This window comes from Xenopus laevis, chromosome 8S (genome assembly GCF_017654675.1).
Source record: "Xenopus laevis strain J_2021 chromosome 8S, Xenopus_laevis_v10.1, whole genome shotgun sequence".
Classification (NCBI taxonomy): Eukaryota; Metazoa; Chordata; class Amphibia; order Anura; family Pipidae; genus Xenopus; species Xenopus laevis.
This window is the reverse complement of record NC_054386.1, coordinates 99,041,503-99,068,047: the sequence shown is the minus strand read 5'-3', so window position 1 is coordinate 99,068,047 and position 26,545 is coordinate 99,041,503. Positions and strand designations below refer to the sequence as shown.

Genomic DNA, 26,545 nt, shown 5'->3' with positions numbered 1-26,545 from the left:
AGGAGCTGATTCTACTAATAAAGCATATGTTTAATACATTGCCAATAATGATGCTTCTGTTATAAAGGCAACCGAGAAAGGAAGAAAATTAAAGGCAGAAAACAGCTTTGTGTCTCACCCACCCCAGGCATGGGACTGTACCCCACGTCATCTTACAATCTAATGTCCCTATCACTGTAGCTAACTAGAGTCCTACTCAGAGTTCCCTGTATAACTCAGCCTGCAGCCTTGTGCCTTTATATGGTCACAGAACAACCCCTCAGTGACTTCTAATATCCTTATCATTTACAGTAGGGGGTACATTATCCCTTATAATACATAAGTGATACTCAGAGTTCCCTGTATAACTCAGCCTGCAGCCTTGTGTCTTTATATGGTCACAGAACAACCCCTCAGTGACTTCTAATATCCTTATCATTTACAGTAGGGGGTACATTATCCCTTATAATACATGAGTGATACTCAGAGTTCCCTGTATAACTCAGGCTGCAGCCTTGTGCCTTTATATGGTCACAGAACAACCCCTCAGTGACTTCTAATATCCTTATCATTTACAGTAGGGGGTACATTATCCCTTATAATACATGAGTGATACTCAGAGTTCCCTGTATAACTCAGCCTGCAGCCTTGTGCCTTTATATGGTCACAAAACAACCCCTCAGTGACTTCTAATATCCTTATCATTTACAGTAGGGGGTACATTATCCCTTATAATACATGAGTGATACTCAGAGTTCCCTGTATAACTCAGCCTGTAGCCTTGTGCCTTTATATGGTCACAGAACAAGTCTCAGTGACTTCTAATATCCTTATCATTTACAGTAGGGGGTACATTATCCCTTATAATACATGAGTGATACTCAGAGTTCCCTGTATAACTCAGCTAATTAATTATTCACTAAATAAATGACAGAACATGAGAGTTATAGCAGTTTATGGGTTTATAGACACCTTTATTAGAAATCTTACATAAAACAGCAAGTAAAAATACTCAAGGATCAATCTGAAGGCTCACAAATTAGAGGTTTCACTTTTGTATATTTCTTCTTGTTAGTTAAGTGTGGTATGTTGGTGGATTTCTCCCTTTTCGGAGATCAATCTAGCAGAAATAAAAAGAAGTGGCTGTTAATAGAGATGGAGATAACAATGGTGCTAAACTCTACAGTAGCCGATCGGCACAGTGTCGGACTGGGATGCCAGGGGGCCACCAGAAAACCTTAAACCGTGGGCCCACTTTCCAAACTATTATTTCTCCTCTCTTCACTCAACCTCTTTATTATTTACACTCTTATTTATACTCTATTCTTCCATTATTAAGCCTCTTTTTCCCATTAAGAAATAGGGAATGACCATGAAATGACCAAATTGTTAGAAGCAAGAGGCCCACTGACACCTGAGCCCACCGGGAGTTTTCCTGGGATACCGGTGGGCCAGTCCGACACTGAATCAGCAACTAATTTTGCCGCTACCAGTCAGAAAATGAAAGGAACTGTTGCTATGGGTCACTGCAATTTTGCATCTATTGACCAAATTTAATACTGATCTGAACTAGAAGATCGTTGTACTTCACTGAGCTCAAGCTTTGCTGACCTTTACTATAGAGACCTACACAGGTCTAACTAAACCTGGACCCCAAATCTGTTTTTTTTACCTGCTTAGGCCCATCAGATCATTCAACCTGCAACTGCTTTATAACAAAACCCTACCCACTACCAGCTATCCACCATAAAACCAGAGGGGTTGGTATAATAAACCAGAACTGACATATGGTAGCCCAGTTGTGGAGGTATGTGGAAATTGAGGCTTGTAGTCTCCGAGACCTGCAGAGCCACTGATCTGCATCCATAACCACAGCCACAATTTCTACTCCCAACCTGTCCATTTTTGCAGGTAACCTGTGGGCAACTATTAACCTAAGGCATACTTTGTCCCTCCATTTGTCATAATACATTCATGAGCTGTTGTTGTAGCTTTGCTGTTTTTGTTGTGACATCCTACAGTACAGTACCATAACTTACCTTGTCTAGAGCACTTGGGATAAGCCATAATACCTTGGTGGCACTGTACTCTATGCAGTTTGTAGCCTCCTTGTGAACAAATAAATGCAACGTAATATCCATGCGGAAAATATAGTTTCTCATTAAATAGCCACAACAGTTTGTTTTCTTCCACGTCCTTGCTGGTAACCACACATGGTTCTGATAAGAAACCAAAACAGATTTTATTGCAGAAGAGCACCATAGAATACAATAATATGAATGCTCAAACTGACAGTCCCCAGAATATCAAAGATTTGAGTTTTTATTTAGTGTATGGCAAATGCAAGTTCCTTTACCAATCCCAAGAAATTCTTGAATGGCGTCTGAATCCCAACAAGGAATAAGGCCAGTAGAGATACACCTTAAGCACAGGGATAACTGTACCAGCCCAGAGTCACAACCACCCAAGGACAGACAAATTCATCAAACTTGACCTCCATCTTTCTGTTCATGGTAGGACCAGTGTAGGAGATACAGCACATGTCTGTGGGTATTCTAGATAAGATAAGCTTAGGGAATAAATGAGGTGAGACAATTGACAACCCATTCTGAAATCTCGGCAGTATTATAACATTTTCCATGGGGCAAAACTATTGGTAAAAAACCAACACTATGCTGTAGGGTTGTTTGAAGACAATGAAACACACAGAAGAACTCTTTACATTTACTTAATAACTCTGCCAGGGAGTGACAAAATGCCAAGAATTGTTCATCAATTTTGATTGGTACTAGAAAAGATTCTAGATGAACAACTGCCGTAAGATTGTCAAGGCTGTAGGTTCTGTAGATTGTGGTTATGGGTGGTTTGTTGCCCAACAGAAGACCTATAAAACATTTTTGGAGAGAAGATACCTGGAATTCTTTGTTGATGGGTTTCCATAGTTGGCAACCAAACACACATTTCCATATTTTATCGGTAAATCTGCGTGAGAGTTGACATCCACAGTGATAGTCCATTATGGGAAAACTTTTGTTGGGAGAAAGCCTGCTCTTTTTTCTAGACCCAACCCAGGTTTTTTGAGGATCTGACTGTATAGAGTCTACATTTTCACTTTAATCCTTAGATCTACTGTATTTGCTGGCTGGCAAAACCATAGCATGGCTATAGAGGGGGCAGCAACTGAGGACCTCTCATTGGAAGGCCAGTGTTTCCGAAGCATCTTCCGCCAACACAGTAGAGTTTTCTATGATCCCCAAAAGCCCAAATACAGTCTCCGGTCATGTCAGTAAAATATTTACCCAATATTCTTTGTATACATAGGCAAAGCATGATTTCATGGCAAGTTTCCAAAAGAACCTGGGCATGTACCTCTGCAGACAGGTGGATCATCCCATTTTCCATATCTACATGTAACATTTCGGTTTCCTTCGAGTGTATAATACTGCAGACATTGATATGTCATTACAGTGCCGTGTTCAAATGACTTCATTCGGCCTTGTATTGTTTCCCCGTATGGCACCACTGGTGGGGACCCACAGTTCTCTAACAAGAAATATCCAATATTTTAATATAGAATATAGACAGTTTATAGTACAGTATATAGGGCAAGTTTAATAATGTTCCAATTGGCTACGACCAGGCAAAAGTTAAGCAATTCCACCCACAATTAAATCATATGGTTCAACTGACTCCTCCCTCCAGATACATTTGCTGTCAATGGTCACTTTATTAGAGGAATCCATAAGGGTTATGGAGCACTGTGACACCTTTAGTGCTAAATGCACCATATCGGTGGAACTGCTTCACTATATTAAGCTCCAGTTATAGACTACAAATGAATAAATGGATTGTCCTGTAGATTAGCAGTCCCTAATAGACTTAAAATCCAGAGAACCCTAAATCAATGGGCCGTATTAAAGTTATGACGTTGAAATACTTTCGTGCCTTTTGACATGAAAGAAGACTATTTCTTGTGTTGCAAGTTGGCTAAATATTATAGGATTTGTAGTGGAACTTGAAACCAAGTAACAAAATATTATTGAAATCTCATTGTTCCAACGGCATTTCAGTGATTTTAAGACAAGCTTTTTGTTGCTTTTCCTGCCGAGACCTCCGGTTTCCTAGTTCCTACCAGGGTCGGACTGGTGGGCGCAGAGCCCACAGGGACTCCATCCCCAGGGGCCCCGCACCCACCAAGGCCCCCACAACCCCAAGCGCTCATAAATGAAATTTACCTTCAGGGTGTTGGGGGAGGGAGATCAGCGGCCTGGGGGAGCGCCTGCAATGGATTAGAAATGGGCAGGAAGTTCCCACCGGGTTTTTTCCGGGTGCCCCGCTGGCCCAGTCTGACCCTGGTTCCTACCACGACTCTGTTCAGGTGTGTAATAGGAAACAATGGATTTGTGGGAAAGCCATTATTGGTTAGTAAGTCTATAGGAAAAGCTGTATGGCCTCTATGTACATAAAGGTATGGAAAATCTTGGCTATGAGGAAAGACTGGCCAAATTGGGGATGTTCACGCTGGAGAAGAGGCGCTTAAGGGGTGATATGATGACTATATATAAATATATAAGGGGATCATATAATAATCTCTCTAATGATTTATTTACCAGTAAGTCTTTCCAGCTGACACAAGGTCATCCATTCCGATTAGAAGAAAAGAGGTTCCAGCTAAATATTGGGAAGGGGTTTGTTACAGTGAGAGCTGTGAAGATGTGGAATTGTCTCCCTGAATCAGTGGTACAGGCTGATACATTAGATAGGTACAAGGAAGGGTCGGATGCTTTATTCACCAGTAGCTCCTCCCAGCAGACAGGAGGGAGCCAATGAGATTAGAGGAGGGAAAGGGGTGTTACAGGGAGAGCTGGGAAGTGAATCAGGGGTACAGGCTGATACATTAGATAGGTACAAGGAAGGTTCGGATGCTTTATTCACCAGTAGCTCCTCCCAGCAGACAGGAGGGAGCCAATGAGATTAGAGGAGGGAAAGGGGTGTTACAGGGAGAGCTGGGAAGTGAATCAGTGGTACAGGCTGATACATTAGATAGGTATAAGAAGGGGTTGGATGGTGTTTAGCAAGTGAGGGAATACAGGGATATGGGAGATAGCTCATAGTACAAGTTCATCCAGGGACTGGTCCCATTGCCATTTTGGAGTCAGGAAGGAATTTTTTCCCCCTCTGAGGCAAATTGGAGAGGCTTTAAATAGGTTTTTAATTTGCCTTCCTCTGGATCAACTGGCAGTTAGGCAGATTTTAAAAAAAACAAAAAAAAAAACTAAAAGGTTGAACTTGATGGACGTGTGTCTTTTTTCAACCTTACTTACTATGTATGTTACTTTGTATATTTTAATAAAGCCTCAAGGTAGTACTTACCTAGTTTGGTGCACTTCGGATAAGGGATAACGCCATTATTGCATTCTACTCTTAGGCTGAATTCAGATTTTTCGTAGCCCTGTACGCATCTAAATGAAACTCTGTCTCCATGTTGCAGTATTGACCCTCTCCACCAGAAAAAGGAGCCTCTTCTGATACCATTTGCTTTCATGTCTTCCTCAGAAAGCGTGCATGGCCCTAAGGCAAACAAAAAACAGAAATACTCATGTGTTAGTGGGTTACTCCAGTTATTCACAACCATCTTCATCTTCTCTGGAGTCAGTGACCCCAGTAATCAGAAGACTCATTGATTTTGATATTTTCTCATCTTTCCCTTCAGTAATTTTTCTATTGATCCTTCCCTGGCAAACTAAATATTTAGAACCATTATTCCCCTTTTAGAGGTCTTTCTCCTTGATTGTATGTGTGTCCAAAATAGAAAGGGCTCTGAAAAGCCAGACAATAAATATGTCCCAGACTCTTCATTCTTTAAAAAAATAGATTGATACTCTCCATGATTGTTACATGAGTAAATATCATGGCAGCAATGGCTCTTGATCCCTTCCAGATCTTCATAAAAAACTTGAAACCGACCATATTTAGCCCTTGATACTGTATGTGACTATAAAACCCTGGCCTATCTAATGACATCTCAAGGCTAGTCTGCATTTATTTGGTAGATGTGTGCAATACCATCCCAGTGCAATTTACTCAGTGGATGCTAATGCTTTTAGGAAATAAGCGTGGAAAAAATGATATTATAGTATCAATCATTATTCATACAGATATGGGTTTTTGCTCAGATTCAATGGTGCCTTCAGCTCATGATAGGCACCCCCTCAATTGAACTACCAGGGGTCCATCTATTTCTGTCAGATGACTGCCCTTAGGGTTTAAGACTGGTGGGTGTCACCATATTTCCACTTATTAGTGGACTGCCACACTGGCTACCCCTTTCTACTACAGTGCATCATCTCTGGATCTCTAACACTGGCTGGCCTTCTTTATATTTGTCTCTTTCCAAGCTCTAGGGTAGCTTTGCCCTAGAGTTTTCTTCTACATTCTTAATTACATTAGGCTATAGAAGTGAATATGATATTCTTAATCCCTTCTTTACACAGGAGAAGGGATCAGCTAATATTGCCATGACATGGAGCTACTCCTGTAAGGCTCTGCAGGGGCTTGAACCCAGGATCTCCTGGTTGTTGGCTGCTCTCCCTTAGACTGAGACAGAAAAGCAGCAAGGGTGTGCTCATCTCCATTACACCTGTTGCCCTGGGTCTGTTGCATCACACCAGGAACGTTATTGGTTGGGTGGGGCCAGCCAATCAAGGTCCAGCCCAGCCCTCCTCACAGTCAATGTATAAGCACTGGCCTTGTTTCTTGAGCACTGAGACTTGTTCCTAGCTCTTCTGTTCCTGGCTCCTGCTTCTACTCTTACTCTTATACCTAGTCTTGTTCTCTTCCTGTTCTCTGCATCTAGTCTGGTTCTTAGTCCCTATCCAGTCCTGTTTTCTTTGCCTGCATTGTGCTGCTCCTGTCCTGTCTCTAGATCTAGATTCTTCATCCTCCCTGTTCTTGATCCTGTTCCTGCATCACCCCTACTTGTCTGTGTGTACAGTAGCACCTGAAGGACTCCCTATTCTCCATAGTGTCCTTAATCCCTTACAGGTTCTCTCTCTACCTCAAACACCATTCTAGTAAGGTAGGTCTCTGCTCCGATACTTGCTATTGACCACTAACAGTGATGACAGAGATGGAGTAACAATTTAAAGTTAAAACAGACATAAACCCATCAACTTCTTTTACCAAACCACTTTGCCATGAGGGCCATGATGCCTCTGTAGTTCTGCCTTGGACTTTGTATATGAGACCTCATATATCTCGTATCTCCCTGGTATTTCCCTTTTCTCTTAGCAATATATAAGCGAAATTACTTTTTCCCTTTAACGTTATGGGAGAATCTGTGCATGTACCTTGACAGACTGGTGGATCATCCCATAGCCCATTTCTACATGTAATGTTTTGGTTTCCTTCCAGTGTATAGTATAGTGGGCACTTATAAGTCAATAGAGATCCATGTTCATATGACTTCATTCTGTCTTGTACTGTTTCTCCCTGCAACACTACTGGTGGGGGCCCACAGCCCTCTAAAAGGGAAAAAATGAAATTAGCATTGATTCTGAATATCTATACTTATATATTCAGCACAATGAATGAAAATAGAGTGTATTGATAGTGTAGTGATCTGTAGATCAGCATCCTCTGATGGACTGCAGCTGATAAAAAAATACTTGGTGCTGGTAGATGAACACCAGTGAGAGGGCGCAGGTTGTCCACCTCTCATAAAGGGGTCAGAGCAATGTCAAAGTTGTCATTAATTAGTTGGATATGAAAATTGAGTAGCAAAATGTCACCAAAATTTTAATTGCCTTTCAACAAACATTAATAATTAACAGGTATTTAAACATAGGAGTAAGTACGTGCCTGGCGCCCCTCCACATTTGCGCCCTAGGCACGTGCCTACTCTACCTACCCCTAGTTCCGGCCCTGTCTGTTATTGTAGTACAGTGAGGTTACCAGTTCATGTCAAGAATTAGGGACAATTCTAAAGAATCCAGCCAGAAGATGTAAGAAGTTTCCAGAATGTATCAAGGTCGTACTGGGGTGTTTGGCTTCCATCTCAGGGTCCCCTGATTCACAAGCTCCTCAAGAGGCCATAGCAAAGGAAATAAAAGGTATGCACGGTTGCGGGGGGGGGGGACCCCCGGGGGAGACCCCAACAGTGCATACCTTTTCTTTCCTTTGCTCAGGTGGAGTGCCCGTCGGGCAGTGGGTCTGGGAGCAGGGCTCACGAACACTGGGGCCCGCTAGGTTTTTTTCCCTATGTCCCCATGACCCAATCTGACCTTGTTTATTGGAAGTGTCCCCTGATTTTGCACATGACCTGGTAACCTTACAGTGTAACAACCATTTAAGGTAAACTCCATCCAAATATTTTTTACGAATAATGAAAAAAATATATAATATTAAACATCCTCTGGTTAGAAGCCTGCCATGTAGAAGGTCAGCTCATTTGGCCAACTAAATGGAAAGAGTTGGATAGCACTGCTTTAGATCATCATGGATACCTTGGAGTTAATTAGCTTCTTTAAATTTATGGGACAATCACAAGGGCTCAGGGCTGGAACTAGGGGTAGGCAGAAGAGGCATGTGCCTAGGCTTCAAATGTAGAGGGTTGGCAGGCACATACCTCTTCTTCTGCCTTTGCCTAGTTCAGACCAATATGTGCCCCATCTGTGGTGTAAATTCATTGTGTGCACTCTCGAGGAGGGGGGTCATAGTTGGCCAGGTTGCCTAGGGCGCTGGCCCTGCAGGAGCTGTGTTGCCCTCAAGGTTATTGCCCCAAATTGCTCCGTCACTGCCCTGTATGGCAATTGATTGTTGCTTGGAAAAGTCTGCAAGAGCATGTAAACAAACTGGTAGGCCAGCTCATAAGCACATCTACCCTTCCCTTGAGCATGAAAACTTTTAACAGATGCAATAAAAAAAAAATATTTTGTTACCTTTCTTTGCTTAAAATTAAGACTAAAATGGAAGGAATTGTTCCTTTAGCTAAGGTTTAGTGAAAGAAAGCAGGTTAGGTAAGTGTGGATGGTACTTACCCAAGCACTTGGGTTCAGGGTACCAACCAGTCTTTGTACATCTTGTTGTACCATAGAGTTTACCGATTTGTTTTGCCGGAACATAACCTTTATCACACCGATAGCTAATCACCCTATTTATAGACAGGTCAGACAAAACCCAAACATGAAGTCTTCCATTTTCCAGCGTAGGTTTCTCGCACTTATGGTCTGAACAGGGGAAAAAATGTTGAGTTAAAAATTAGATGTAGTGCAGAGACACAGAATTGTGCCCTTCTAGATGTCACAAATATACTTTTGTCAATATATAATTGTACATTGCACCCAATAGACCCAACTCCATAGTATGAGAAACATCCTCATATCATAATACTTGTGCCCCCGGCTTCACTCTGTATTGTGGCTTGAATTCAGTGTTTGGGGCTCGTCTGACAAACTAGACCCAAAAAGAACAATCTTGCTTTCACCAGTCCACAAAATTTTGCCCCATTTCTCTTTAGACCAGTCAATGTGTTATTTGGATAATTGCAAGCTCTTCGGCACATTTATTTTTTTCAACAATGGGACTTTGCGGGGGCTTCTTGCCGATAGCTTGGCTTCACACAGGCGCCTTTTAATTGTAACAGCACTCACTCGTAACTTTATACCTTCTTTGATCTTCCTGGAGGCTTTTCCATTTTGGCTATTCTTCTATCCAATTCAATGATCCTGTTCCATTTTCTTCCACAAAGGTTTTGGTGCCATTTTAAAGAATTTGAGATCATTTAAGTTGAGCAGCTTATCATTTTCTGCACTTCTTTATACATTTTTCCCTCTACAATCAACTTTTTAATCAAAGTCCACTGTTCTGAACAATATCTGGAAGGAGCCATTTGAGTCAGAGAGAAATGCCCACAACATTTGCTCCTTCCTTCCTTAAATAAGGGCCGGAATTATAATTTAAATGCAAGTTATACATTAAATTGTTGTGTGTTGGGAGTTTCCTTAACTGAGAATGATCTGGGGGGCTTTAGTGGATAACAAGTTGTCTAATTCCAGGCAATCTCATTCTGTGGCCATTTAAGGGATGAAACATAATTATGGCTCTTTATAGGTCCCTGGTGAGGCCTCATCTGGAGTATGGGGGCAGTTTTGGACTCCAGGTCTTAAGAGGGATATAAATGAGCTGGAGAGAGTGCAGAGACTAAGTGCAACTAAACTGGTTAGAGGGAGGGAAGAGTTAAATTATGAGGGGAGACTGACAAGGTTGGGGTTGTTTTCTCTAGAAAAAAGGCGCTTGTGAGGGGACATGATTAGACTTTACAAGTACATTAGAGGACATTATAGACAAATAGCAGGGGACCTTTTTACCCATAAAGAGAATCACGTGCCAGAGGCCTCCCCTTTAGACTAGAAGAAAAGAAGTTTCATTTAAAGGAACAGAGTAGGGGGTTCATCACAGTGAGGACAGTGAGGTTGGGGAATGCACTGCCGGGTGATGTTGTGATGCTGATTCAGTTAATGACTATAAGAGGGACTTGGATAGGGCCAGGCCAAGTCGACCGGGTGCCCTAGGAAGTACGGTCAACCAAAAGGGGAAATGTAAGGGGAGGGACTAAGGGGAGGTAAGGAAAGGAGAGGGGAGGGACATAGCGGTGAGTGACAGGAGTAGGTGAGAGCTGCAGATGGGAGCGAATACAAACTAGGGGTAGGCAGAAGAATCTTGAACAGGCACCTGCCAATGCCCTCACATCATTGCATCCTAGGCAGGTGGTTCTTCTGACTACCTCTAGTTCCGGCCCTGGGCTTGGATGATCTTGTACAAGCAGAATATCCAAGGCGACTGTGATACTAAAATCTATAGTTAGTGTATGAGTATATATAATTTATGTGAGTATATGGAGGGGTCAGTGTGTATAGATGCTGAGTTTCTTTTGGAGAGGTTGAACTTGATGGACTTTTTTCAACCCGATTTAACTATGTGACTATGAATCGACACCTATTTTTTTAACAGAATGAGTGAGCTCACACTGCTATTATTTGGAACAAGCTATTATTATGTGGAAGCTGCTATTATTTGGAATATGATTATGTGGAAGCTGCTATTATTTGGAACAAGCCTCAGTGAATGATCCAATGACACAGAATCAGTATACATGACATGACAGTTGGTTCTGTTGGGTGTCTATTACTCTACTACACCTACTAGTAACTTATTTGCCATATAGAAATAGAATTTCTACCAAAACCAGTGATTGATCAGGTTAGTCATGTTGCTAATATATATATATATATATTATTTGTACCTGCGATGATTCATGTTAAAGTTTATGAAACAAAGAAGGTCGATCTATTTTGTGTAAAAGGTAAAAAACTATAGAGAACCGCTTACCTGATCTCTGAGCTGCTACTGCAATAAAGCTCAGGATAAACACTGAAATCCCAACAGGATCCATTCAGCTTTAAACTGTGACTTGTCCAGTCGCTTGCACTTTCCCTCAGTCTGAGAAGCTCAGCTCGTCCCTTTATATCCTCCCTGATATTGTGAGCTCAAATACTGCCAATTTCAGGGGGCGTAGTCCATATACTGGTAACCGTCTGTTCTGCCCCTGTTCCAACCCCCAGTCCCGAGTCTCTGGATAACAGATACACGAATAATAACATCAGCAGTATAAACAGAACTTTGCATTTTAGGCTCCCAGCCCTTAAAACCAAATGTTTAGCAAAAAAAAAAAGTCTAAAGTTTCATAAGTCTCTGTAACAAAGATGATTAAATAAATCGCTTGTGTACTGATGGGAACTGGTAATGACTTCACATAAGTGGAAAGCAGAAAGGTTAATGTTACACATAGTGGAAACCCCCAATACTTTATCGAACCACCCGTGCAGCCCCTGACTTGAATGGAATAATAACACCAAATAATGAACATGGATGAAACAAATTCACAGACTAAACCAAAAGGATACAGACTAAGGGGGGCCCTGCCTTGAGGAATGTGTTTGGGTGTTACACCTGCACATGTCACTACTTTGTACCTTTTTTATTCAGCAGCAATTCCATACCTCCCAACTGTCCCTTTTTCGGAGGGACAGTCCCTCTTTTGACAGCTCAACCCGCAGTCCCTCATTTGTCTGCACTGAACAGCCAGAAAAAGAAACAAAGTTTCTCACTTAATTGGCTTTTAGCAGAGAACCCAGAACAGCCAACAGGTGCAAATAAGATACTTTGTAACAATTTTGAGACACAAAAACACAGTTTAGATAAGGAGAAATATTTTCAAACTTTCATAACCTGCCAAATTTTGTAAAACAAACATGGTAATTAGGGGGTGTGGCCACAGAAAGGGGTGTGGTCAACAAATTGCTGCGCTAGGTGCGGAAAAAATTTTATGTCCCTCTTTTTACTTCCAAAATGTTGGGAGATATGATTTTGCCATTCTGGTTGCTAGGATCCAAATGACCCTAGCAACCATGTATTGATTTGAATAAGAGACTGGAGTATGAATTGGAGAGGCCTGAGTAGAAAGAGAAGTACAGGTTATCCAGAACACTCGGTACCTGGGGTCTTCCAGATAATGGATCATTCTGTAATTTGGATCTTCATACCTTAAGGGGCAGATTTATCAAGGGTCGAATTTCCAATTTGAAAAGCTTCAAAATTTGAATTAAAAAAAAAACAACCGAAATTAAATCAAAGGGTTTTTTTTGGCCGAATATATTTGTTTGGATCAAATAGGTCAGTTTTCGATCAAATTCGAATCGAAGTAATACTGCATTCGAATCGTACGATTCAATTTTCCACCCCCCCCCCAAAAAAGTCCACCAATTGACTCCAAATAGGTTCTAGGAGGTCCCCCATAGGATAAAAAAAGCAATACGGCAGGTTTTAGATGGCGAACGAGACAGTACATGATAAATTTCGATATTCGAATTTTCTCATTTTTTTGCAAATTCGAATCAAATTTGGACTATTCCATAGTTGAAGTACACAAAAATTAGCTCGAAATTCAAATTTTTTATATCCGAATTTTCACTTCGACCTTTGATAAATCTGCCCATAAGTCTACTAGAAAGCTAAACATTAACTGAACGTTAAATAAAGCCAATAGGCTGGTTTTGCCTCCAATAAGGTTTAATTATATCTTAGTTGGGATCAAGTACAAGATACTGTTTTAGGAAATCATTTTTAAAAATGTTAATTATTTGGATAAATAAAATGGAGTCTGTGGGAGACGGCCTTTACGTAATTTGGAGCTTTCTGTACAACGGGTTTTCGGATAACGGATCCCATACCTGTAGTAGAGTCCTGCGCAGGAACCAGTTTCTAAGAACTGCAATGCGCCGTCCGCGTCCCGAACCGCAACCCGCAGATTTACCCACTTTGATCCGCTACCCGACCCAGACCCGCAACTGCCTTATACGCAACCCGACCCGCAACCCGGCGACCACCATCAAACAGGAAGTGATCATCAAAAGTGGGCGGGGACAGAAAAGAAGTTTCGTAAAATTTTAAAAGGATTAAAATATAGACAATATAACATAAGATAAGAGATATAGATGAGACCCGCAACCCGCAGACCACCATCGAACAGGAAGTGATGTTGCGGCAAACCAGAAGTGACATCATCAAAAGTGGGCGGGGACAGAAAAGACGTTTCGTAAAATTTTAAAAGGAGTAAAATATAGACAATATAACATAAGATAAGAGATATAGATGAGACCCGCAGACCGCCTTCAAACAGGAAGTGATGCAAACCAGAAGTGACATCATCAAAAGTGGGCGGGGACAGAAAAGACGTTTCTTAAAATTTTAAAAAATAGATAATATAACATAAGATAAGAAATTTAGATGAGACTCGCAACCCGACCCGCATCTATACCCGCACCAGAAAATCCTCCCCTCATTCCGCAGGGTACTCGTTTTTTTTAGGGTAACCCGTGGGTACCCGACCCGCTACAGGACTCTAAACTGTAGTAAAAAGTAGCAATAATAATACATTTGTAGCCTTACAGAACATTTGTTTTTTTAGATGGGGTCAGTGACCCCCAGTTGAAAGCAGGAAAAAGTCAGAAAAAATGGCAAATAATTCAAAAACTACAAAAAAGAAATTGAAGGCCAATTGAAAAATTGCTTAGATTACCCAATATATAACATACTATAAAGCCCAGTGTAATTCAATCAAAAGAGAATCACTCCAATTTGCTGGACATGTATTTAGGGACACTTTTGGGTTCCAGCAATTACATCAGACTTCTGGGAAACGACACAAATTCACACTTGCAGTGAACATAGAGGGGGAGAAGCGCGTGAGTGACTTTTCCAGTAAATATCTGCCCACTTGCAGCTGTAGGAGAGTGAAACCTGGACCCAGAATTCCATATCATTTTCTCTTCTAATGATTGTAAAGGTTATTGAAGAGCACAAAAGCTGCACACCTTGTACCTGTGTTTGCAGAAAAAACAGACGGGCCATGTACACAAGGACACAACATGTATGGGATCTGTTATCCAGAATACGCGGGGCCCAGGGCTTTCCAGATAATGGATCTTTCCATAATTTGGATCTTCATACCTAAAGTCTACTAGAAAATCATATAAACATTAAATAAACCCAATAGGTTGGTTTTGCTTCCAATAAGGATTCATTATATCTGTTTTATTATTACAGAGAAAAAGTAAATCATTTTTAAGAATTTGGATTATTTGGATAAAATGGAGTCTACGGGAGACGGGCTTTCTGTAATTCGGATCATTCTGGATAACCGGATCCTGGATAGTGGATCCCATACCAGTAGTCGGACGTTCAGCTGCGGACTGGAACCGTGCAGCAATTATTTACATTGTTATTACAGGTATGGGAGCTGTTATCCAGAATGCTCGGGACCTGAGGTTTTCCAGATAACTGATCTTTCCTTAATTTGGATCTTCATATAAGTCTACTTGACCTGGATCAGACTGGGTGGCCCGGGGCCCATCGGGGCTGCTGTCCTGCCGTGAAAGGAGCCTGGAAATCGCATATCTGGGTGCAGATCTGGGCTGGCAGGGCCCACAAAAACCAGTGTTTTTTCCTGGTGTTCCACAGGCCCAGTCCGACCCTGTACTTGACAATCATATAAACACAAAGTAAACCCAATAGGCTGGTTTTGCTTCCAATAAGGATTAATTATATCTTAGTTGGGATCAAGTACAAGCGACTGTTTTATTATTACACAGAAAAAGGAAATCCCTATTTAAAATGTGAATTATTTCATTAAATTGGAGTCTATTCAGAGCTTTCTGGACAATGGGTTTCCGGATAACGGATCTCATACATGTATTGAAAGATTCACACCTTGACTGATGACATGAACCTCCTTTTTTCAGAAGTCTTTTTGAATTTTGATATATTCTTATGGTTTTTTTCAGTCCAGTTATATTTGTATTCATTCTTTTCCAGCAACCACAAGGCTTAGAAATACAGTACAGGTATAAGATCTGTTATCCAGAAACCCGTTATTCGGAAAGGCCGTCTCTAATACACTCCATTTTATCCAAATAACCCAAAAAACTGATTTCCTTTTTCTGTGTAATAATAAAACAGTAGCTTGTACTTGATCCCAACTAAGATATAATTAATCCTTATTGGAAGCAAAACCAGCCTATTGGCTTTATTTAATATTTGAATTATTTTCTAGTAGACTAAAGGTATGAAGATCCAAATTACGGAAACATCCGTTATCCAGAAAACCCCATGTCCCGAGAATTTTTTCTAGTAGACTAAAGGTATGAAGATCCAAATTACGGAAAGATCCGTTATCCAGAAAACCCCAGGTCCCGAGAATTCTGCATAATTGGTCTGTGAATTGGTCAATACAGAATTTTCGGGACCTGGGGTTCATGTAAACATTAAATAATGTGAGTTTAGGGAACCATATGTCCCTGAATATTGGAAAGTTGTGTGTGTATTTATTAGTGCTGGGCGAATAAATTTGTCGGAAGCGAATTTGTGCGTTTCGCTGGCGATTTAAATTCGCAAAACTCCCACGTCAAAAACATTTTGGACGCCCATTGACTTTAACACCACCCTCGAAACTGACACAATCAACTTTTCAGATGCGCGTCCAAAATTTATGCAGTTTTTTCGTTATATCGAAATGGGAGAAATTCGCCCATCGCTAGTGTTCATGTATTTTTCTTCTCCAAATGTGATATGGGGTCATTGTGCCCTTTTCTGGGCCATTTGAAGACTCTTGTTATAAAGAGGTTCAGATTCCACAAAATTTGGAAACCTGGACCGAATCAATCGATTTTTCTCCAATACTAATTCATGTTTAATTATTAATTCAGGTTAACCCTTTTTTTTTGTAAAGGAAGAGAAATATAACAGGCCCCTTACCTGCTGACTGAGCTCCTACTGCAATAAAGGAGCAACAACAAAACCCCAACAGGACCGTCTGGATTTGGATCAAACTTCGGCTGCTCCTGGTCACTGTCCAGTTGCCAACTCTTTCCCTCAGCCAGACTTTCAGCTCATCCCTTTCTAACCTCCCTCATTTTGTAAGCGCAGATAAGGAATGCCCAGAATTCACGAGGTATTGATCTTCTTCCAATGGCCTGTCTGTTCCTCCTCTTCACAAATATCACCCCCGAGGCTCTGCATTGGACATTCATGAGAACATGATCTGTTTCAACTAAATGTTGATCAAGAGAAACTCTGTATTTCAAGCTCTAAAGCCTGGAAGGAAATTAGGAAATTCGGACAGGAAATTAAAGTTAATGGCATGTTGATCAGCCAATCACCGATCACCACGTCATAACATCGCCGCCCACACAACCCGCCAAGCCCCACAGCGCCATTGGACACATTCACAAATTTCACTAGACCTGCCCCTGACGCCGTGCACCCTTTGCAGAGCCAATCCACTGTAAAGGTGGCAACCCTAAATTTGGCAAACTGTAAGCTATTACATGAGAAGGAGAAGCAGTTTATTGCCAATAGATTAGCCACAATAGTACAAGCTATAACTCTATATATATATCTGCAGAATGCTTTAGCATACCTGAGTAAACAGCTCTAGAAGCTCTCTCTGTTTGTTTAGGATAGCAGCTGCCATATTAGCTTGCTGTGACATCACTTCCTGCCTGAGTCTCTCCCTGCTCACTCATAGCTCTGGGCTCAGATTACAGCAGAGAAGGGAGAGAAAGAGAGGAGCAAACTGAGCATGCTCAAGCCCTAGCCCTGGAGGTTTAAGCTGAAAACAGGAAGTCTGATACAGAAGCCCATGAGTACACAATAGAAGGAAAGAAATGTGCTGTTTCTTTTGACAGAGGACTCAGAGCAACATTACTTTGAGGGTTTACTGGTGTATTTATATCTTTCTGATAAAGCTTACTTACTTTTATCATTTCCTTCTCCTTTAAAGAGGTGGTTCACCTTTAATTAACTTTTGTATGTTATAGAAAGGCTAATTCTAGGCAACCTTTAAATTGGTCTTCTTTTTTTTTTAAATTTTTTTTATAGTTTTTTAATTATTTGCCTTCGGACTCTTTCCAGCTTTCAAATGAGGGTCACTGACCCCGTCTAAAAAACAAACGCTCTGTAAGGCTACAAATGTATTGTTATTGTTACTTTTTATTACTCATCTTTCTATTCAGGCCTCTCCTATTCATATTCCAGTCTCTTATTCAAATCAATGCATGGTTGCTAGGGGAATTTGGACCCTAGCAACCAGATGGCTGAAACTGTAAACTGAAGAGCTGCTGAATAAAAAGCTAAATAACTCAAAAAGCACAAATAATAAAAAATGAAAAACAATTGCAAATTCATACTTAAAGTTACGTTGAACAACTACTCCACACTCTCTCCACAGGAAGTGGTAAGACACAGAGTAATAATATGAGAATGTCTGTGAAACCGCTTTAAAAATTCAGCATTCAGCTCTTTAGAGACCAGCAATCATACAGCAGTCTCTTTAATGAGTGCTAAAGAATCATATTTGTATTGAAGGCTTTTATCTGTGTATGTGGCTTCAAAATAAAACCCACTTTATGGAATTTGATGCCTGCTTTATTCAGTAGCAGATACACAATATTTGACATTCATATACAGATATAAAATGCAATAATGCCATACACCACAATTTTTGTGATTAACATCGATATGCAAAACAGTCCACTCCAAAAAAACACTTCCATAAATCAAGCTGCAATGGACATGGAGAAAAGAAAGAAGTTGTCAGGAGAAAAGAAAGAGACTGCTCTGATGTTCTTCTGCTTAGGAAAGATGTGAGAAAGGTTTCTAATTTTATTCCTAAGCAGAAGAACATCAGCCTCTTTCTTTCTCCTGACAACTTCCTTGACTACTTGCTGGTCAGACTGGTGGGAAACTGACCAGCAGGTGGCGCTGTTGTAACAAAAGTCATTCATATTAACAGTATATGTATCCCTTAAAGCAGGGATCCCCAACCTTTTGAACCCGTGAGCAACATTCAGAAGTAAAAGGAGTTGGGGAGCAACACAAGCATGAAAAACGTTCCTGGGGTGGCAAATAAGTGCAATTTGGAACCCCCTATGTGGATTGTCAACCTACATTGAGACTCTGTTTGGATTAAAACTGGATTTTATACAACCAAAACTTGCCTCCAAGCCTGGAATTCAAAAATAAGCCCCTGCTTTGAGGTCACTGGGAGCAACATCCAAGGGGTTGGAGAGCAACATGTTGCTCACGAGCTACTGGTTGGGGATCACTGCCTTAAAGGATAAGTAAACCTTTAAATTAAGTGAATGTAAAATTGATGAGAGTGCTATTCTAAGCACTTTATTGAACATTCCAATTGTACGTATGTATGGGAAAGCCATGATCAAAATGTCATTTCCACCCTGGTTCAGTATTAAAACCCAATTTAAAGATAAATTTCACAATAAATAAACATCTGTTAAACTCAAACTGATGTAAATATGTAGGTAACAGAAATAGAGGTAAGTCCTTTTTAAAAAGAAAGCCTTTCCCCCCTGCATTTTCTATATTCTAGAACCAATATCTAGAAGCTCAGTTGAAGGTTGGTTAGTCCTTTGCAAAAAAAGACATTGAGACTAATGTGCACTATAGATAAATAAATAGGTCCAGGATATATACAAGGTCATCCTCTGAATAAAAATGGTCTGTATTAAGATATAAATGGGTTTTATTTACAGTGAGAGCTGTGAAGTAGTGACGTACAGGACAAACATAATAATAAATAAAACAATATATAATATACAGAGATTAGTGGTGAGAGATAAAGTAGAAAGTTCTTTGTGCCCACAGTACATTTGTTTAAATGTCAATAAAGGGATAGATTTGCAAGTACGGAAATACAGGGGTTTAGACCTTTCTCTACTATGACACTATAAACACAACAGTTGTAAGTTGTAAGTACCTACTACCACACAATAGGCCCATGGTCTTACAGATTGTGATGCTCTGCTAACAGGATTCTCTGCGGTGCAGTTAAAGACAACACCAGGGGCTGCATTATATACATTGTCTGGTTATCCACCTGCACATTCTCTGTGTCTCTGCTGCTCCAGTTCCACCTAATCTTTACATTCCATCCATTTACTCTGCAGGTTACACTGACATTGCAAGTCCTTCTGCTGTTTATCTTGTATTCAAATTCAATATTCTAAATAGATACTTCTTCTGTGAGTAGAAATTCACATTAAAAAGAAGAAAAGAACAGATACTACTGTTGTTAGCCTTCCTGGGTGCTGTAAGATGACAATTTTTAGGTAGACTGTAGGGGGCCCTTCCTTTCAGTTAGGGGGAGATTTGGGGTGACTGTTACCCCAATGTTTCTATATATCTGTATATTTGGGCCCAGTCTGAAGGTCAGTTAGGAGGAGATTTGGGGTGAGTGTTTATTTGTGCCCTGGGTACCCCTGGAACTATAGCAGGGTGACACCCCAATGTTTCTCTATATCTGTAACCTTGTTATGAGCTAAGGGGGCCCAGTCTGAAGGCCAGTTAGGGGGAGATTTGGGGTGAGTGCTTATTTGTACCCTGGGTACCCCTGGAACTATAGCAGGGTGACACCCCAATGTTTCTATATATCTGTAACCTTGTTATGAGCTAAGGGGGCCCAGTCTGAAGGCCAGTTAGGGGGAGATTTGGGGTGAGTGTTTATTTGTGCCCTGGGTACCCTGGAACTATAGCAGGGTGACACCCAATGTTTATATATATCTGTAACCTTGTTATGAGCTAAGGGGGTCCAGTCTGAAGGTCAGTTAGGGGGAGATTTGGGGTGAGTGCTTATTTGAGCCCTGGGTACCCCTGGAACTATAGCAGGGTGACTGTTACCCCAATGTTTCTATATATCTGTAACCTTGTTATTAGCTAAGGGGGCCCAGCCTGAAGGTCAGTTAGGGGAGATTTGGGGGTGAGTGCTTATTTGTACCTGGGTACCCTGGAACTATAGCAGGGTGACACCCCAATGTTTCTATATATCTGTAACCTTGTTATGAGCTAAGGGGGCCCAGCCTGAAGGCCAGTTAATGGGGGAATTGGGGTGAGTGCTTATTTGTGCCCTGGGTACCCCTGGAACTATAGCAGGTTGTCACCCAATATTTGTATTTATCTGTAATCTTGTTGCAAATTACGGGTGAGCACATCATCATGCTGGTGTCATTGTGGCAGTCTGTGGATCATCTTGAATGTGACTGAACAGAAGATGGGAGTGCTCCTGACATACCTTCGCTTTAATAAATTGCCAAAAGGGGCTACCAATCATTAATGGCCGACTGATCCCTAATCTCTAATCCCTACCATATTAATTAAAATTGCGAATTTATTTATAAGAATATTTTTATTTAAAAATAAAAATTATGGATTGATGGGACCCGTCTCTTATTGGTCTTGAGCATCTTGTGCTTAGTCCATAAATGTAAAGTTTATGTAAAGCAATTTGAATAATTATAATGCAAGTGCTAAACATCAAGTTGATTCCTAAAGGCACCGGAGTCAACATATACTGAATGAACTTACTGTATACATCGAGATCATAGTACTGTATACACATTCTCCCATGGCTGAATCCTTCTGCTGAGTAGATGCCTTCATCTTCCATGGTTAGACCAGTAATGATTAAGGAACTGTTGGCGGTGCTGTTTAACTTCCCATTGTACCTGTTATCCATGATACTAATGGCCCCACTGCTTTCTGTAATAGCAATGAATTGATTGTGGGTGCCAGTGTTTACTCTCCAATATGTATTTATTTTCGCTCCCTCGTTTATTTGCAGAACTGCATTTCCTCTCTCTGTGGCCAACACTTTTCTCATAGGTCCACAAGAGTCCGCACGTACAGCTGCTGGCAAAACAAGAAGATATAATACTTGCAGTTGCAGCCACCCAAAGCATAATATAACTCTTTATTAGTGATGCAACTAAACCACAATAGAACTAGTGAATACAATTGTGAATATCAGCACTTCGAGTAATTAGTGATATAAAATGGAATGGAATGGCTACACGGTACACAGGTTACAAAGACTCAAACTCAAATTGGATCTAAGGCCACTTAGTGAAAGCTGCTACATTAATATGGGGTACAGATTATTTAACATTGTTATATATAAGAAACTTCATTTAAATTTGGAATGACTGCATGCATAGAAAAGCAGCACCCCAAAAACCAATGGAAACTGTGACTCCCAACATGAACAGCACAGGTACTCCCAGCATACTCCAGTATAAAATGACACTGTTATCCCAGCATTGAACAGCACAGGGACTCCCAGTGTATTCCAGAATAAAATTACACTGTGACCCTAGCATCGAAGAGCAAAGGTACTCCCAGCATACTCCAGTATAAAATGACACTGTGACCCCAGCATTGAACAGCACAGGCACTCCCAGTATACTCCAGCATGATATGACACTGTGACCCCAGTATTGAACAACACAGGTACTCTCAGTATATTCCAGTATAAAATGACACTGTGACCCCAGTATTGAACAGCACATATACTCCCAGTATACGCTAGAATAAAATGACACTGTGACCCGACATGGCAAGTGCAGAACAGCATAGTTACTCCCAGCATCTCTCTATCATAAAGTGACATTCTTACCTTTAAAAAAAACCCAAGCATAGGCCAGCAATGTGACACCCAGAATACCTCCAGCATAAAATGACACTGTGACCCCAGCATTGAACAGCACGGGTACTCCCAGCATACTCCAGTATAAAATGACACTGTGATCCCAGCATTGAACAGCAAAGGTACTTCCAGCACACTCCAGTATAAAATGAGACTGTGACCCCAACATTGAGCAACACAGGTACTCCCTGTATACTCTAGTATAAAATGACACTGTGACCCCAGCATTGAAGAGCACAGAGACTCCCAGCATACTATAGCATGAAATGACACTGTGACCCCAGCATTGAACAGCACAGGCGCTCCCAGCATACTCCAGCATGAAATGACACTGTGACTCCAGTATTGAACAGCACAGGTACTCCCAGTATACTCCAGAATAAAATGACACTGTGACCCCAGCATTGAAGAGCAAGGTACTCCCAGTATACTCCAGTATAAAATGAAACTGTGACCCTAGCATTGAATAGCACAGGTACTCCCAGAAAACTACAGTATAAAATGACACTGTGACCCCAGCATTGAACAACACAGGGACTCCCAGCATACTCCAGCATGAAATGACACCGTGACCCCAGCATTGAACAGCACAGGTATTGCCAGCATACTCAGTATAAAATGACACTGTGACCCCCAGAACTGAACAGCACAGGAACTCCCAGTATACTCTAGTATAAAATGACACTGTGACCCCAGCATTGAAGAGCACAGAGACTCCCAGCATACTATAGCATGAAATGACACTGTGACCCCAGCATTGAACAGCACAGGTACTCCCAGCATACTCCAGTATAAAATAACACTGTGACCCCAGCATTGAACAGCACAGGCGCTCCCAGCATACTCCAGCATGAAATGACACTGTGACTCCAGTATTGAACAGCACAGGTACTCCCAGTATACTCCAGTATAAAATGAAACTGTGACCCTAGCATTGAATAGCACAGGTACTCCCAGAAAACTACAGTATAAAATGACACTGTGACCCCAGCATTGAACAACACAGGGACTCCCAGCATACTCCAGCATGAAATGACACTGTGACCCCAGTATTGAACAGCACAGATACTCCCAGTATAAAATGACACTGTGACCCCAGCATTGAAGAGCACAGGTACTCCCAGTTTACTCCAGAATAAAAAGACACTGTGTCCCAACATGGCAAGTGCAGAACAGCATAGTTACCATGTTACCTTTAAAAAAACCCAAGCATAGACCAGCAATGTGACACCCAGAATACCTCCAGCATAAAATGACACTCTGACCCCTAAAACCACCAGCACAGAACAGCATTGCTACTCCCAGCATACCTCTAGCTTTAGATGACATTGTAATCACCAGCATCCCCCACTATGATTCGCAACTGTGACTCCCAGACAGCATAAAAAGCACCCCCAGTGCTTAAGATCAATGGTTGCGAGTTGAAAAATATCCCAGATGCCGTCATAAATACTCACTACTGATAAGATTACAACTGAACACTTACATATCTGAAGAAAAAACATAATTATTGTCCAGCAGTAACAGGATATCATGATCATTGTGTGTCTGTGCTGTGTATAATTAAAATACAAAATGTATTTAGTTATATCCGGTAACACGTATCGTTAGGGCATCCTGTCTGGTTTACTCATCAATTCTCATCAAAACTGGTGAAAATTATTAGAAAGGAAGGAAGAGAGCAGTGCTGGGCACCCATACTTGTTTCATTCAGAGCAATTTCCCGAAATGTATTCATTAATACATTTACAAAAAAACATTAAAAAATCTTTTAGTTTACCCAGGAAAACAATATATTGGTTTTTTTTTTCAAGACAACTTGAGCTTTCAAAATATGCAAGAATTTTAGAGTAATTCCACTTCTGTAAAAAGACATAGGCTTCGAAGTGTCTAATAAAATGAAAAAAAAAAAACATGTTTCACATCTCATATATCAGAAATATAATTTATTTTATGGACAAGAACACAGGCAATTTAGAAAGTTCTATGTCTCCTGTCTTTTCGCCTTCTATGAACAAAGACCCCGACTGCTTATTATGTGCCATAAGACCCACTAACAGTACAAAAAGCCCCCCAAAACAATATATTTTTGGAAAGTACACATTCTGACGAATCCAAAATAGGTAATTATGTCTTTCTATGCCGAATTACCATTCTGCAAAGCTACGCTAAAGGCAGCGGTTTTTATGACATTTCTGAAAATGGCCTAAAAATATTGCAATTGGCCACATTTATCTCACCCAATTTCTTACATACAATTGGAAAACATCCTAAATTTTTACGCCAAGGGTCTACTGAACAGTTTGATGCCCAATATGCATAGATTTACCAAAGTATTTGATATATACGGACCCCGAATGAAAATAGTGCATATGAATTTTCTCGCTGCCAATTCAGCTTTTGGAATCTGAGACCCTTGAGTGTGTATTATGTAACATAAGCGAAAAGGCATCTGTGTATAACCAAAGTACCAAACTGCAAAGCTATGCCAAAAAACACATAAGGAACAATAATGGAGGCATAAAATTGCAATAAAACTACAAAAATTGCCCAAACTAATGAAACAACAAAATAACTGATCCAACAGAGTAATTAGTGGTCAAAATACCTGATCCAAAAGGCACGGTGCCCAAATGATCAGTTTTTAGGTGGAAAACAAAAGATAAGAATAAAATGAATAAGTAAAAAAAATGTTTGTGAGTTTTTGTATATACATGAGTGTACACTTATACAAGTTGACTGAGCGCGCGTGTGTGTGAATAAGTGTGCAAAAGGGTGCAGAAGTGTAAAAAAAGGGCAATCTCTACTAACACGTGTGTAAGTGTATAAATGTATGCAAGTGTATGTAAGTGTGTGCAAGTGTGTAAAAAAAACGTGCATAAAAACGTGATTTTGTTGTGGGAGGGTCGTTGGAGGGGTCCTCGAGGTCCTGGGGTCCAGTGTGCAGAGGATCGTGCAGCAGGAAGTGTGTGGGCGGTGCACTTACTTCAGGAAGTCAGGAGAGCAGAAGGCGTAATCAGACCATGTGCCTGCTGCCCTGGAGGTTGGCTCTGTGACAATCGCTTCACAGGTCCATCATGACAGCCCCCAGCCTCGTTGCCCAGGGGGCTGTCATTCCTCCTAACTCTCTGAGAGAAGGGCTCAGCTGTAGCAGAACGTGCCATGTACATTCTTGGCAGTCTATAAGGGTTAAAGGATAAGTAAACCTTTAAAAATAAGTGAATGTTAAATTGATGAGAATTCTATTGTAAAAACACTTTTGTCATTTACATTCATTATTTATTCTTTTTTCATTCCAAGATATTAAGGGATACATGTACTGTTAATATGAATGAATTTTGTTACAACAGCGCCACCTGCTGGTCATTGTTCTGGGGAAAGAGAGGGGTTGATATCACTTCAACTTGCAGTACAGTGATTGAAGTTTATCAGAGCACAAGTCACATGACTGGGGGCAGCTGGGAAACTAACAATATGACTGACCCCATTTCAAAGTTAAATACAAAAAAATCAGGTTGCTCTTTTGAAAAACGGATTTCAGTGGAGAATTCTGCTGGAGCAGCACTATTAACTGTATTTTTAAAAAAACATGTTTTCCCATAACAGTATCCCTTTAAAGGTGAACCATCCCTTTAAACAAAAGTGAAACCAGGGCCACTGTTGGAAATCAAAAATCGAAGAAAACTGGGCCCGTCCGCCCGGCCCCCAAGGCCCGCCCACCTGGCCCACTCCACATCACAGTTAAAAGACCACACAGACATCAGCGCTAAAAAAGGTAACCCCCCACACACAGACAAGTTATAAAAAGCTATTGGGACCAGGGCCCCCCTATAAGTTAAAAAAGAATATTGGTGCCAGGGCCCCCATTAAAGTTTTTTTTAAAAAGCATTGGTGTCAGAGCCCCCCTTACAAGTAAAAAAAAATTTTGGGCCCCAAAGAATATTTTTTAAAAAAACATTGCCGCCAGGGCCCCCCTTACAAGTTAAAAAAAATGGGGCCCCTACAGAATATTTTTTTAAAAACACATTGGTGGCAGGGGCCTATAGAGTATTAAAATAATACAATGGTTGAAAAAAAACCAAAACACACCAATTGTTGTTCAGGGGAATTGAACTCAAGGCTTCAGGACTTCAATTACGGCTGGTTTTGTGACTTCGGATCTTTTCGCCGCTTCAGGACTTAAATTTTGGCTGTTTCCGTGACTTCGGGTCTTTTCGGCGCTTCAGGACTTCAATTTCGGCTGTTTCTGTGACTCTTGGTCTTTTCGCCACTTCAGGACTTCAATTTTGGCTGTTTTCGTGACTTTGGGTCTTTTCGCCACTTCAGGACTTTAATTTTGGCTGTTTTCGTGACTTTGGGTCTTTTCGCCACTTCAGGACTTTAATTTTGGCTGTTTCCATGACTCTGGGTCATTTCGGCACTTCAGGACTTTAATTTCGGCTGTTTTCGTGG

The 26,545-nt window shown here is 40.9% G+C and overlaps 1 protein-coding gene across 1 annotated transcript; it reads right to left on the bottom strand.

The window, feature by feature from the left end:
• Positions 1-923: 923 nt before the first annotated feature.
• On the bottom strand, positions 924-16,681 carry svep1l.S (sushi, von Willebrand factor type A, EGF and pentraxin domain containing 1 like S homeolog). Its single transcript, XM_018233500.2, has 8 exons — positions 16,351-16,681; positions 11,368-11,610; positions 9,018-9,206; positions 7,329-7,502; positions 5,353-5,550; positions 3,349-3,522; positions 2,019-2,198; positions 924-1,099 (listed from the first exon to the last, which is right to left on the bottom strand). Exons 2-8 carry the CDS (start codon positions 11,429-11,431, stop codon positions 1,095-1,097), a joined length of 984 nt encoding a protein of 327 aa, XP_018088989.1. The 5' UTR covers positions 11,432-11,610; positions 16,351-16,681; the 3' UTR covers positions 924-1,094.
• Between the last annotated feature and the right edge of the window lie 9,864 nt (positions 16,682-26,545).